The 13,894-nt window shown below is 39.6% G+C and overlaps 1 protein-coding gene across 1 annotated transcript; it reads right to left on the bottom strand.

The window, feature by feature from the left end:
• Positions 1-983: 983 nt before the first annotated feature.
• On the bottom strand, positions 984-10,821 carry rflna (refilin A). The gene is made up of 4 exons (XM_059338133.1): positions 10,611-10,821; positions 10,143-10,485; positions 4,506-4,615; positions 984-4,363 (listed from the first exon to the last, which is right to left on the bottom strand). The coding sequence occupies exons 2-4, from the start codon at positions 10,359-10,361 to the stop codon at positions 4,030-4,032; spliced, it is 663 nt and encodes a 220-aa protein (XP_059194116.1). The 5' UTR covers positions 10,362-10,485; positions 10,611-10,821; the 3' UTR covers positions 984-4,029.
• Between the last annotated feature and the right edge of the window lie 3,073 nt (positions 10,822-13,894).

The raw sequence follows: 13,894 nt of genomic DNA on the forward strand, positions 1-13,894 counted from the left end.
ATTGTAACATACAAATGGATGTATTAAACTTCTACAAAAAAAATACAAGCCATATTATATATGTAACTATAGGTATTATTATTATTATTATTATTATTATTTTGGGGGGAATTTTCTGTGCATCTCACCTAATGTCAGCTGGGATTGGCTTCAGTCCCCTCCCCAAGCTGGGACAAGTGGTTAAGGATAATAAAAGAATGAATTAATGAATTTTCCATGTGTCCCTTATGCTGTTTTGTTGTTTCTCACCTTTCTAAAAGAAAAGACTACAATTCCATTAAGACCATTTTCAAGAAGTGGCAATTGTTTTGGAGGTAACTCAAAGGAAGGTGTGGAGAACATAAACTTCCACTCCTCTGTTTTCCACGTTGCATGATGTTAATCTATTTGTCGCACTCAGAAAGTTCCACCCCAGGCTTAAATTTAAAGAAAGTTACTCCAATCAAAAAACAAATTTGATATGAAAGTTCTGTTCATATGTACAAGGTTTCCTCTGTAAATCTGGATCACTTTCAGGCTATGTTTTCTTAAATTACCTGTCCATCCATTGATTATTATTTGAGGGCCTGAGATTGGCCAATATGTTTTCCTAACAGTTAATACATTTCACTATTCTTATATGATATAAAAAGTTTTGATGCTGAAATGTTTGCAACAGACGTGTCAGACCCATCTGATCCATCTCTGATGACATAAGAATCATTATTTATGTTAAAGTAATGAATTATTTACTGCTGAGAAACTTCCCGAGAGTCAATATTCACTCCTGCATTTTCATTTGTATTTAAAAAACAATATGCACACTGATTTTCCCACACTTTTGCTTGGTTAAAGGGGGTGGGCCCAAGTGTGTGACCCATCACCTCTGTGTCTGGAGAACTTCCTCTTTCTTTCAGACCAACAACATTAAACCTCTGCACAATGTTCTGTAAACCAAATCAAGCAACAAATGTACTCAACACAACAGTATTAGGATTTTGGGAATTGCTTTTTTATTCATTTAGGATATACATCTTTTTAAATTATTTTCTTTGATCAGAACAAGAACGATGATTGACGTACAAAAATATAAAGAGAATTATGAAGTGCCTCGATGCCACATATACAACAGGAAATATTTTACAGTAACAAAATCAAGTGTTAGGAAAACACAAAAGTATCTCACATGAAACCAACGTATTAAACCTGACACCCACCAACTTTCTCTCATCAATCTCTTCACAGACCATCATCACATAGCATAACTCTACCTCATCTTTCAGGAACTTTACTGTTTACTATTTAAAAAAAATCCCATCTTTAAAACAATATCCTCGTCTCACCTATAAAGTTTCTTTTGAAAGAGCAGATCCGACTTTTCTCCTCTTGTCTTGCTCTCTGTATTGCTACTTACTGTTCCCCTCGTGAAAGCCCAGCCAATACCCATCTTACAGTTCTGAGCACCACCTCAGCTCCTACCCTTGCACTTTCCTGGAGGGCATTTCAAACTATAACAAGACCCAAGTTCAAAACCTCAACTGAAGTCAGGAAAACAAATTTGAAATGAAGTAAATCTGATACCTATGAAAATTTGAGGTAAAGTCTGAAGTTCTAATATTTGCCATGTTCAACAATCTATATATATATATATATATATATATATATATATATATATGACACAAAAGAAGTCATGAAAACGCTCAATAAAAAACATCTATTTTACATCTTCAACAGGAAAATCTGATGTGGTTTTAGTATGACACTTGTTGATATCTGAAACAGCATGAAACACTGCAGTTGCACCAGCTATTCGTAAGTTCAAGCTTTGTTATTATGTAAATGTTAAACTACATTTGCAAAAAACTAGAACTAAAAGATAAACTAAAAGAGGTTGCATCACACAAGGTAGTTTTTATTTAGAGACTGACTGATATTAAATATGTACACCCAGGTATAGCTATTATCTACTTGTTAGCTAACGGAACCAACTGGCAAAGCTAACGTTAGCTTGCTAATATATATGATGCATTGTAGATGATATGTTATATGGTTTAAACATTTCACCGAAACAATGGAAAGAATTTAAATCTAATTTCACTTAAATTACATGATTAAAAATAACTTAACGTACTGCATAATGTTTGACTTAATGGTTGCATAAAGTTAGTCATAATTGAATAATGCTAAATAGTAACACTGAAAAGCAGATTTCTCCATGTATGCACTGATAAACAATACAAAGTAATGCCTACATTTACAAAATTATTATTAGTTAAGTTGAATTAATCTTTTGCACCCTAAAACTTGTATTTTGTGGCGTTATTATATGTTCACACTGCTATTTCTTTTAAGACAGAGCTGAAGATGCTTCCCAACAAGTCTTTACTAGCTAAGACATTCCTTATAGGTACTACGTGAAGCTTTTTATGTGTATTAACATGTGTTAATGTATCAACGGATTGTATTGAACGTAACTTAGCTACATTCATTGGAAAAAAAGTTGGAAAAACTGGTACACACACAGTGCAACATTAGCTAATGTTAGTTTAGAAATTGAGTCTGTTAACGTTGACAATTGACCACAACACCGTGGGGGGCGTAGATGCTATGCTAAGGATTTCCTGAACATTACATATAGTACCTCTACCTTAATCGTGTAACGTGATTTAGCACATCACTAGTTTGAAACAAACGACTTGTTTTACCTCATGCACAACTTTAGTGATGGATTCACGAATAGCTGGTGCCACCACGACAGTATTTTTAGGACAGTTGAAAAATCAATTCCTTGTACCACTAAACCATTCACATAACTGCAGTTAGAAATAGTTCATGTTTTTGTGCTTGACTCTCACAGAGATGTAGACGAGTAATTTCCACAGCATCGGAACACTTTGTACCAAGAGTTGTGACAGAGAAGTGCTTCAAAGTGTCAAGCACTTCCAACTGATTGTCTAATTTTTTTGGCACTTGTTACAAGCTCTACCATCTGACACCAATGCAGGTTCCAAACTAACAGTTACATTGATTGAGAAAAAAGCAAACCTACAATGCCACCATTCTTAAAAGCCCTGGAAACATACAGTATGTTCTCAATCTTTTCGAAACTATAGATGGTGTGTGGTCCTCATGAAGTGGAGCTTTTAAGTGTTCAACTCTTAATAAATAATAACTAAGGATGTTTTTATTCCCCCCAAGAACTTAATTGAGTGTTGCTCTGCAGCCAAAAAATACATTATCTTCACCAAAGTATTCAAATTAAGTTAGCAGACAGTAGATTTAACAGGTGGTTAATCTTTAACTGCAGTGATCCAGCGTGGCTAAATATTTAATGCAACAGAGAACATAAAATATCTCCCCTTTTCAAACATTCTCAAAGCAATCAGTTGTTATTGTGGTCTGGTGAATAAATAGGACTTCCAATGTGCAGTTTAATGAAACTGTAAAACAAAAGTGAGTGTTCTGTCTCAGAATGTGTAGTATTACACATGAGATCAACTGTTCAAACTATCTTTGGTCCAATTTTTCATATGCAGTACTGATACCCCCCCCCCACACACACACACACACCTGCAATGCTAAGTCCGCTGGGAGGACTGTGACATATAGAAAACAAGTGCAATAAAGCTGTATTAGAAAGCTTTGCATTGGTGTGACTGGGTTTGCGCATGCTCGGCTGAAATCCACCACAAGTCATCTTGACTTTTCTCTACATACACAGACGTCTACAGTCTGTTACTGTCACTGAGGTTACAATCAAACCTGAAAGAGAGCAAAGGCCACCAATTTGTCAGCTTTTGTATTAAATAAGACATTAACTATTGACGTGCAGCTTTAAACTGCCAGAGGACAGACTCCCTTTTTTTTAAAGACTGCATCAGTAGAAAGTCTAAATACACTCAGGGGAAATGTCACTAAAGGGTTCCCAGAGTTTCCTCCATGGCAAGTAAAAACGAAGAGGTTTTTTTAGGGGCTCCGGGTTGAAGTATTTCCCTTCCCAAGTTCCTCGTCCTCCAAAACAAACAAGATGATCACCAGGTAGCCCACTCCCTACAGGTCCTCGGTGTAGATGATGCAGGGACTAGTATCCTCACTTGACTCCAGCTGCACCGTGGACACAAACCAGCGGCGGGAGCCTGTGGCGTTGTAGTTGAGCGTGGTGCGGTAAGTGTTCTTGGCGTGTTTCGGGTAGATGATGGTGGTGCTCTGGTAGCTGATGGGTTTCTGCCGTGGCTCCAGGTACACCTGGGACTTGTAGCTCCTCCAAGTGCAGTTCCGCACCGCCACCACTGTCTCGCTGAAGGAGGTGGCCGTGGGAACGGGGGCGCAGAACACCCGGTCCCGGTAGTGCTTGTCGGAATCGTACTTGACCTCGGAGTTGCACCTGGAAAGGAGAAGGTGACAACTGTTTAGAAACACTTCTAGAATGAATCACCAGGTGGCAGTGTTGACAAGAGAATATTGATCAAAAAATGTGAATGAAGCTCCCTATTTCAACAAAACTTCATGTGTCAAAGTTCCCTTACTTGATTTCCTGCTCTGGTTTAGGGTTGACCTCGATGCTTTCTCCGAAGAACACAGGGTGCATGCGAGTTTTTGGGTCCGTGCCCGTGGAGTTCAGCAGCAGGTAGGGCAGCTGTGCAGAGGAAACAGAGTCACAATCTCAGAATAAAACCCACCCATGAACTGTTTGTTACCAGCCTGCCAACGTGTCCATTCAAGGAATTCTAGTAAAAAATCCCAGCATGGTTGGGGGTTTCAGCAGAGCCAGCAACCCAAATTAAAAACACTGCAGTCCCCACCCTCTCCAGGAAAACACGCTCCTTGATCCGCCCTCGTGAGAGCTCGCCTCGTCCGTGGCACGACTGTTACTACAACGGCAGTTAGACATGAAGCTCAGCAGTCGGGGCGACACTTCCATTTTAATACAGATAATTACACTGTTTGGGTCCAGCCAAATTAAGTGTTGGTGGTAAATCTCTTTCTGGCTGGCCAGAGACGTGTGACCTGACACAGCCTCAGTGTGTGTGTGCGTGTGTGTGTGTGTGGACTGAAAATAGGCTAACAGATGTTGTGTCTACAGTAGTTACAGAAATGCAAAACTAATATTAATATGAGCAGCTGGTAGCCAGACTAATGGGAGATGATGCTGTTCAAATGTTATTGAGATATTAAAAGTTTCTCTGGGAGGTCTTTACTTTTAAAACCAAACCAAATCCTTTAACTGACTTCTGATATCACAGAACAAACACATGACAATTTCTCCTTGGGCCAAAACTGGGGCCACCAACGCATGGGGAAGTTATTGTTGACTGACCAACCAACAGAGTGAGCAATACAGCTGCTGGTTGCAGCTAAAATGTAGATAGAATAGTCCATCGAGAAGTTGAAACTAGGTCATGTTTGGCATTTTGTTTAAAAAAATGTAATTGCAGATTAATTTTCTTTCCAATACATCAATTATGCATTAATCAACTATTTGTCTAAGCTTTAATAGGTTTCTTTATCAGTAGTCTAAGTCCTGTGATAGTCTGCCAACCTGTCCAGGGTTTACTACGCCTCTTGCCCAGTGTCAGCTGGGATCGGCTCCAGCCGCCCGCCACCCAAATCTGGATAAGCAGTTAAAGATATTGAATGAATGAATGAATAATCGAATGAACAACACAACTGTATTCAGATCATACAGCTAAAACAATTAATGGACTCATCGATTTGTCAGGGAAATAAAATGATAGTCAACTATACTGATGATCGTTAAATTAACTTTTCATGCATAAAATACTCTTATCATTCTCTCAATTATGGAGATTTCTTGCTTTTATCTGAACGCTGAATACCTTTGCGTTTTGGGCTGACAAAACAAGACATATAAAGACATCACCTGGGACCCTGAGACATTTTTCACCATTTTCTGACATTTTATAGACCAAATGTTTAATTGAGAAAATCCTCGTCAGATGAACCAATAATGAAAAATATTGTTACTTGCAGCACTATTCTGTGCTGCAACTAACTGTTCCTATTCTGATTTTTCATGAGATTAATTTAGAGCATCTGTTAGAAACAATGTACAAAACAGATACAGATAATAGCTAAATAACTGTATGTATGTAGGTCTGTTTTAGTACTGACCCTTGACCTCTGAGTGTCCCCTCTGCAGCCATAAGGGGACAAACAGAGCTGCAACAATCAGAATCACAGATACTGTCACACATTGTGAAGCACGGTTCTTATTGACCCGTTTCTTTGCATGTGTGTCTCTGTCTAATCTGAATCAAATGGCACCCCAACCACTACTTGGACACCTCTCACATTACACAGGAGAGGCTGTCACATGCTGCGGTTTGGCCGCAGTTAGCCGCACATGCCACTACAGGGGACGAGCAAGAACAGGCCAAGGGCACGGCAGATCGTTGTGAGGAGCTCGTCTTACCTACAGCCTGCAATCATCACCACACGATCTGGAGCTGAACTCGCACAGCTGCTAGTTCTGCCACACCGGACGGACTGGAAAAAAAGTTAATCTGCAGCAGGACGTTCATTTTCTGGTTGCTGCTAAACTTCATGACCTAAAAAAAACGGTATGTGATGTCTTTACCTCCGCTGCTCCGGCATGGAGAGCATCCCAGGTATTTCTCCACAGTGTGTTCTGGCAACTTCTGCAAAGCAAACACTCGTGAATGGAGGGTAGGTCGCCTCCAGGCGGCGGATCCCCCAGTATGCTCACAAAGCATAAACCCCACTGGAAGCACATTTTCTGCCCAGAAAAAATAGTCTGCAGCTGAGCAACCCACACAATGTACAATGCACAATGCAGAGCTGCTGAGAGAAACGCCAACTCAAACACACTCTCCCAAATGCTGGCTGTTTGGTGAAGTGAAGCGCCTCTACAAGCTGTGTTTGCACGGACGTTTAATGTATGAGCATCAGTATCACACGGTGAGGCAGATTTAGAAAAAGTCACAAGATCTGCCTCCTGTCTAATCCACCGACACTTGACCGGCATCCTTACCCAGGACATGCACACAACCTTATATAGCGCTAAAACACCCAAGATTACATTAATGCATTCTGCAAGTATAAGAATAATTCTCCCACATCTGCATAAATTTGACCCATGTTTGAAAACAGACATGCTGTCTGAGGGTTACTTCACTCCAACGTTTAATTTAGAAGTGACAGGACATCAAGCACTTATGCAATGGCCTGCCGCCGCTCTAACAAGCCCCCTGCGCCCCAGAATAGAACCTGAGGATTGTTCTTAGGTGGCATACAAAAACAACACATAAATAGATTTGGAAAGAGAAAATCAAGCACATGTATGCCCTCCTCTCGTCCTGCTAACAGACATGTAACTCATATCTGATGCAGAGCTCTGGTTCTTCCCATACACACTCAGGCCCACAGACGGGATTAGAAACACAAGCAGGAGCAGCCCCTATCAGGACCGATCTTTAAAAGAGAAACCACAAAGCAGAGGAGTCCTACTAATCTGAACCTCCAGAGGATTAGAGGATCACTCTTTTCTCTGTTTCAGGCTTCAGCAAACCAATGTCACGCAACTCACAGGATGCAGCACTGCATTTCTGAGGCCTCTTTTTTTTCTTTTCTTTTTTAAAAAGCCACCCCGGCCTGCGCAGACATGTTCTTAAGAAACTGGGAGTGACCTGGAAATGATTTTCAACAAAATCAGCCTCGTCACGTGTGACACAAATCACTGCAGTGTGTGTCATTGAAACACATTTCAATTATCATTAATTTTAGTTTCCATGGAATATAATCTTTTATGTATAGTATCATGTCTGCTCTCGTCTGAATGAGTACTAATATTGCCTAAGGGTACACCGACTGTTTGACTGGTAATTTGCACACATTGCTGGAAATATTATGTCATTTTACTTTTTAGATGTTACTATCATTGGCAAGTTATACATTTCTACTTTATGTTCAAGAAATATTTGGATTATTTCAGGAAACAATTTCAGAAATAAAAAAGACTGACTATTTGGCCATATGTTCTTCCAATTATTCCAGTTTTATGTAGACTTACTGGTGTCCAAGGTTGGGTTTGAGCTGAGACTGACGCAGATATGTAATAGTTTTATACACTTAAACACTTTTCATTAATGATAGTCGACATCAAACAGGTCCTGTTTCTACTTTGTTTGTACTGCTACCATCACAGACATGGTGAACTAAGCATGAAAAATGTTCTGGTTTCCAGATGCTGCTTCCTTTAAAACCTTTTTTGAGAAAAATGATAAAATCAAGCTGTCTTTTTTGCATCGAGCACTTTGATTGGCTTAAAGCAATAGGTCATTTTGAGATTAATCCCCCCCCCCCCCCACTTTTTCTGCAACTTTAACTCCTATTTTCTGCTTTTCAATTACTGACTGTGGTGTCAATGTTTCCAGACTGAGTGAGACACTTTGGGGGTCATCAGGCAAATTAGTGGTTGATCGATAAGGGTTTTTTCAAGAGCCAATACTGATACTAAGAGAGCAGTGAGGTTGATAGCCAACATTACTGAACCTAAAAGAACCTTATTTAACACTGTCATTGTCTGCATTGTCTTTGTTTGCTCAAGTAGATCTACACTCTTTCTGTTGTGCACTTATTTGAAATTTAAAACATTTAGAAAAATTAAATTAAATTAAAATTAAAAATTAAATTAAAATTAAAAATTAAACTAAATTAATGTCCAGGCAATTTTTTTTAAAGTTTTTTTTATGGCACTTAACAGCATCACTTTATTTCTGAGAGAGAATTAAAATGTGTACATAAAATAGAAAATACATTAACAGAGGCCTTCCCAGGTGTTTGCTCAGTGTAAAACTATAATGAATAAATAATCAGCCAATGCCAGTTATCTTTAAATGGCATTAATTGGCTCAAATAATCACTGATTCATAGCTCTCCCACCAGCTCAAACAACTAATAAACATTACCACAAACTAGACACTACATAGCTTAACGTCTGTACTCCACTTCATACTGGGGGATCACAGTCACAATTATGAAATGCAAATGCTGAAGGTCCCGTACAGTATATGCTTTTCTGAGAAAGGTTCACAACTTGGGGGTTGGGTCACCCTTAAGGGGTTATCAATCAACCAGACAGGACTTAAATAAGAAATAATTATGCCACAAACCACTTTAAAACGACTCAAATGAACCCATCTGAGAATAAAATATCAGTCTTTCGTTAAATATCCCGGCAGTCCAAAACAAATGCAACGTCTGAAGAAGGGCTGTGAGTGGACACTGCTTTATTTTAAAGGGTCACAAGTCAAACAGGCGGGAAAGTACTGATCTATAAACAACCTTTCTGTTCATTTAAAGTGGTTTGAACAGACGACACAGACTTGCTGCCGGTGACTTATTTTAAAATTTTATAGATCTAAAACTCTGTCTCACTATGTGCCTCATTAAGATTCTTCAGCCCTCTAATAAACATTGCTGACATGACAGACCTTAAAGAAGAAGTCTGACCCAAATGTTTTCATGACGGCCTCCAATGAAAACCTGACACAGAGCGTTCCCATTAGGAATTTTACTGTCCATCGTGTAGGTGTAGAGGCAGAAACCTTATAGTGTCCACACCTTCATCAGACACATGCCACTGATGGTGAAGTGTTATAAATCGTTCTGTCAGCTTGGGAGCCCCTGGAATCCTGGCAAGGACCCCTGGGAGTCCCTGGACCCCAGTTTGGAAACCCAAGTGGATCTAATCAACTCAGTGACCCTTATGACATCTTGTAGTTAGGGAGAGACAGATCCACCTAACATTTTATTGGCTTTTGGTGGGGACAGTGACATCTTCAGCACAAGTGCAACATCAGAAGGTTGCAACTTCAAGGAATGTCTGACAGAGAGAGAGAGAGAGAGAGAGAGAGAGAGAGAGAGAGAGAGAGCTTCCAGATGTGTGAGTGGGACTGAAGTGAAATCTGTTTCTGGCTAAACACTAAAATGCTCTCAGATTTTCAGTTTGCCTCACAGCAGCGTCATTATTTACCCATTAAGTCTTTTTTATTTTATTTTTTAATTCAAAGCAGTTTAATTGTGTGTCAATGAAGTGACTGGCTGCAAAATGAGTCGGGACACAAAACATACCCAGCTTTCACCTTACAAAATAAAATGAACGACAGCAATACGTTTCTTACCAGTTTGCCTTCTCTGCTTTCCTTTTTATAATATCCATGATGGCTTTCCACGGGCGTCGTGCAGCTGCCGGAGCGTGACTCGATCAGACCCGGAGAGAGTGAGCAGAAAGGCGGACTGGGACTGGGGGGCAACCCCGAATCCGGACTATCGAGCAGCCCTTCCCGGTTCTTTCCTTTCAGGCTATCATCCATCGCTTGTAAATGGAGGTGCCCCACCATTTCTGGGACGACTCGAGTCAAAACGAAGTCGCACTGACAAGTTTTTTTCTTGAAGCGCTCCGAGCTGCTGCGCGCTCCTGCTTTGAAAAGTAACAATCCTGGGCGAAGTTTTCCAAGATGACTTCTGCAAAGAGAGAAGAGCAGGGAAATTATATGGAATGTGTATTTTTATAATTGCCGGACATTGTGGACAAACACCACAGTGATATAAATAAATGTAGCCTCATTTCTCCTAAAGCTTTACCGTACCTGCGCGTCGTGAAGTATCCACCTTTAATCCCAAAATATATTCCAAATAGGTGTGAAAAGTCGAACCAAACTTTAAAAAAGTTACACTTGACACCAATGTAATAAAGGATTAGCTATAATTAATTAACACAACTTAACAAAAAGTTGTAAAACTCGCGCAAAAACAAAAAGTCGACCGTGCGTCTGGCACCGATCAGGAGGAGAGCTTCTCTGCTCTGCTCTGCTCTGCTCTGCTCTGACTGTGTTTCAGTGTGTGAGTGTGTGTGCGCTCTCCAGTGGAGAGCTCCTTCTTAATGATCCTGCCAGGCTTTTTTTTGCACCTGGATCCAGTCCAGCCCTCATGATCTGGATAATTTCCATGTACAACCGACAGGGGCGAGCACGTCCTCTCCGCGCGCTCCTGCTGTACAGTGCACTTTGGCTCAGCGTGTTTATGATCTGCTGAAGTGACCCAAAGCCCTACCTGCTGCTCGTTTGGTTATAGTCAGTTTCTAGTTAGTTAGTCATTGGCAATTAGTAAAATACCACTATTCATAATAGTAAGTTATTACATAAATGTCTAGTAGTAAAAACATATATGTTCATAATTAACAGGTTTTAATTAGTCCAGTGGCACTCATTCAATTTGGCACTGTTCATAATTATGGTTTATTAAGGTTATTAATTGTATATTAACGAATGATAAGCAGTTACTAGTATTAAAAATAGTTAATAATATGTAGTTTCATCAGATCAATCAGTTAATAATTACATATTTGTTAATAAATATCAGTTAGTAATCACCGTTTCTATGACTTGGTTCGTTAATAATTACATCACTATTAAAAATGTGTTAATGACTTAGTGACTACTATTATTAGTATTAATAATTAGCAGTTATTTTGTAAATTTGTGGTGATTTTTGACCATTTTTATAAATTCTTGAGAAAAATGTTTTAGTGCCAAATCTGTGTAACAAATGGTATCCATCAAAACATTGCTACAGCATTTTAAGACCTAATTGAGCATGAGAATGGCCTCCATATACTCATATCATAATGCTCTGAACCCTTAAACATTTTAATAATTTTAAAATACCCACAATTCTCTAAAAAAAATGGGGTGGAATTTGAAGGGGTTAAAACACTGCAATCGTGGCTTCAAACAGGAGCCTTTAGAAGGAGAAGTGCAGATCAGGAGGACAATATTTTGACCAACTCTGTTTAAACCAAATTGGCCAACAGTCAATTGAGTGCAGTGCTAGTGGCTACTTAACCAGCACCAGTGAAATCTGCACACCATCTGATGAGAGGCTGGCCCTTGTGGTGCATGAGAGGTGTGATGAAGAATTGAAGTGCCAGTTGTAGTGCTACTGTTTTGTACTGCCTGGCTGTGGCTGACACAATCAACAACAAAAGAATCTTCTGATTAAAGACAACTGGGCCTCTTGCACAAGCCATCCATAGCTGTACAGGGCTATAAAATAGACAGAAACTCCACACATATAAAAAACTGTATCATCTGCATAGCATTTAATATTAATTCCACATGCATGATGATGTTTAAAAAAATGGAGCACATCTCATGGATACAAAAAGTATTACAAATTATCCGGTGACTGCCCTGAGTAACACCCAAAACATCTTCTACTATCGAAAGTTATCCAGATTTATCCAAAGTTATTTAATGTTATTCGCATGTAATCCTGCTGTGTGAGAAAACCCCCTGATGTCAATCCTTGTTTAGTTTCAGTCATTTGGGAAATCATCAGTCAGCTCTTTTTGTGTCAGTTTGTTTTGGTTCAGAAAGTATTCCGTCCCTAAAAGGATTATTAAAAGATTACTACAGTTACTTTTCATAAAGCCTGTGTGTATATGTGTCTTTGTGTGTCTGTAACCATTCTGCCTGGTGTATTTCAGGACTGGGTGGAGATGGGTGTGAACGCTGTGCATCCACCAGTTACTATATGAGTGTATGGTTCTGCACGCGCGGCGCACACACGCGCGCGCGCACACACACACACACACACACACACACACACACACACACACTTTCTCACACTCAGAGCAAACCTAAGTGAACAAATGAGCAGACAGCAGTCATCACAGCATGTAGAGGAGAAAGAATTCAACCCTTGTTGATGGTTCCATCTACATAATGTCTGTGCTCTCGGTTCATACGGTTACTCTTACCAACAGCAGCCCTGCCAAAAGGGAAATCAGAGCATAAATAGGAGCAGCACAGAGCTGACTGTGTGTCTTAAGTGGTTGATTGTATCTTTGATGGTCCACCAGCTCTCCATGGTGATTAGCACAGATTGCCAGGAAATCATGCATGATGTTTTCTGTTTTTTTCAGTTCTCATAAAAACTAAGATAACTCTGTGTTTGCCTTTGTTGTCTGGAAGATATACTTAATTGCATGCCTGTTAAGCTTGTGCAGCTGTAATCTTGTTTGCTGAGAATTGTTTTCCCTCCTCTGTGTTATTGTTTTGAAGCCGCAGCAGGAAGCTGTGGAGCGGCGCTGCGAGTTTTACTGGCGTTCCCCATGTCAGGTGTGTTTTTGTGTCATCATGTCCGTCTTAAAGAGCCCATCACGTTGATCCCCAGGCATTCAAGGGATTAGTGTTGAGTTCTGGTACAGATTACCCATAAAATACTGGGACACAGATGATGAGCGTGTTTGTGGGTGTAGGCATGTCTGTGAGCATGCCGACGATAAGAGTTACTCCATTGCATCCTCACTAAGGGAGCACCCAGAGAAACCTGAAAATGACCGAGGTGACCATGCATAAATTTATATTTGGTATTTTACAAATAGGTTGGTGTGGTCACATATCTACTTTGCTGTAAATACACACACAGGGTCTGTTCACTCAAAATCAGAAAAGAAATTCTCACTTGCCTAGTGCTATACCACTGCAGAGTTGGCTTTATAGTCATCCTAAGCCAAAATTTCTATAATTTAAAATACTTGAGTTGTATGAAGATATGTTACCGTTGAAGTTTTTAGATAGGATTTTAAGTCTCACTAGCAGTTGTGTTCATGTTTCCCAGAGATGCATTGTAATAACTTTGATAATGGTGAAACCCTGACTTTGATTTTTTGATGTTTTATTTCATCTTATACAAAAGGAAGGAAAAAAATGTTTTCCTATCAAGCTAATTACAAAATATTAGCATGCTATACTAAGACGACAATGACGACTATATGAGCTATGAGCTTAACATCAGCATGTTAGCATTGTCATAGTAAGCATTAAACAAAGCACTTCTGTGGTTAGTGTTCATTTCTATGCCAAAAGAC

This window comes from Centropristis striata, chromosome 7 (genome assembly GCF_030273125.1).
Source record: "Centropristis striata isolate RG_2023a ecotype Rhode Island chromosome 7, C.striata_1.0, whole genome shotgun sequence".
Classification (NCBI taxonomy): domain Eukaryota; kingdom Metazoa; phylum Chordata; class Actinopteri; order Perciformes; family Serranidae; genus Centropristis; species Centropristis striata.

Coding starts and splice junctions, on each gene's coding strand:
- rflna (XM_059338133.1), bottom strand. CDS start 10,361: ATGGTGGGGCACCTCCATTTACAAGCGATGGATGATAGCCTGAAAGGA. Junction 4,616..10,142: donor AAAGCAGAGAAGGCAAACTG/GTAAGAAACGTA, acceptor TCCTCTGCACAG/CTGCCCTACCTGCTGCTGAA. Junction 4,364..4,505: donor AAACCAGAGCAGGAAATCAA/GTAAGGGAACTT, acceptor TCTCCTTTCCAG/GTGCAACTCCGAGGTCAAGT.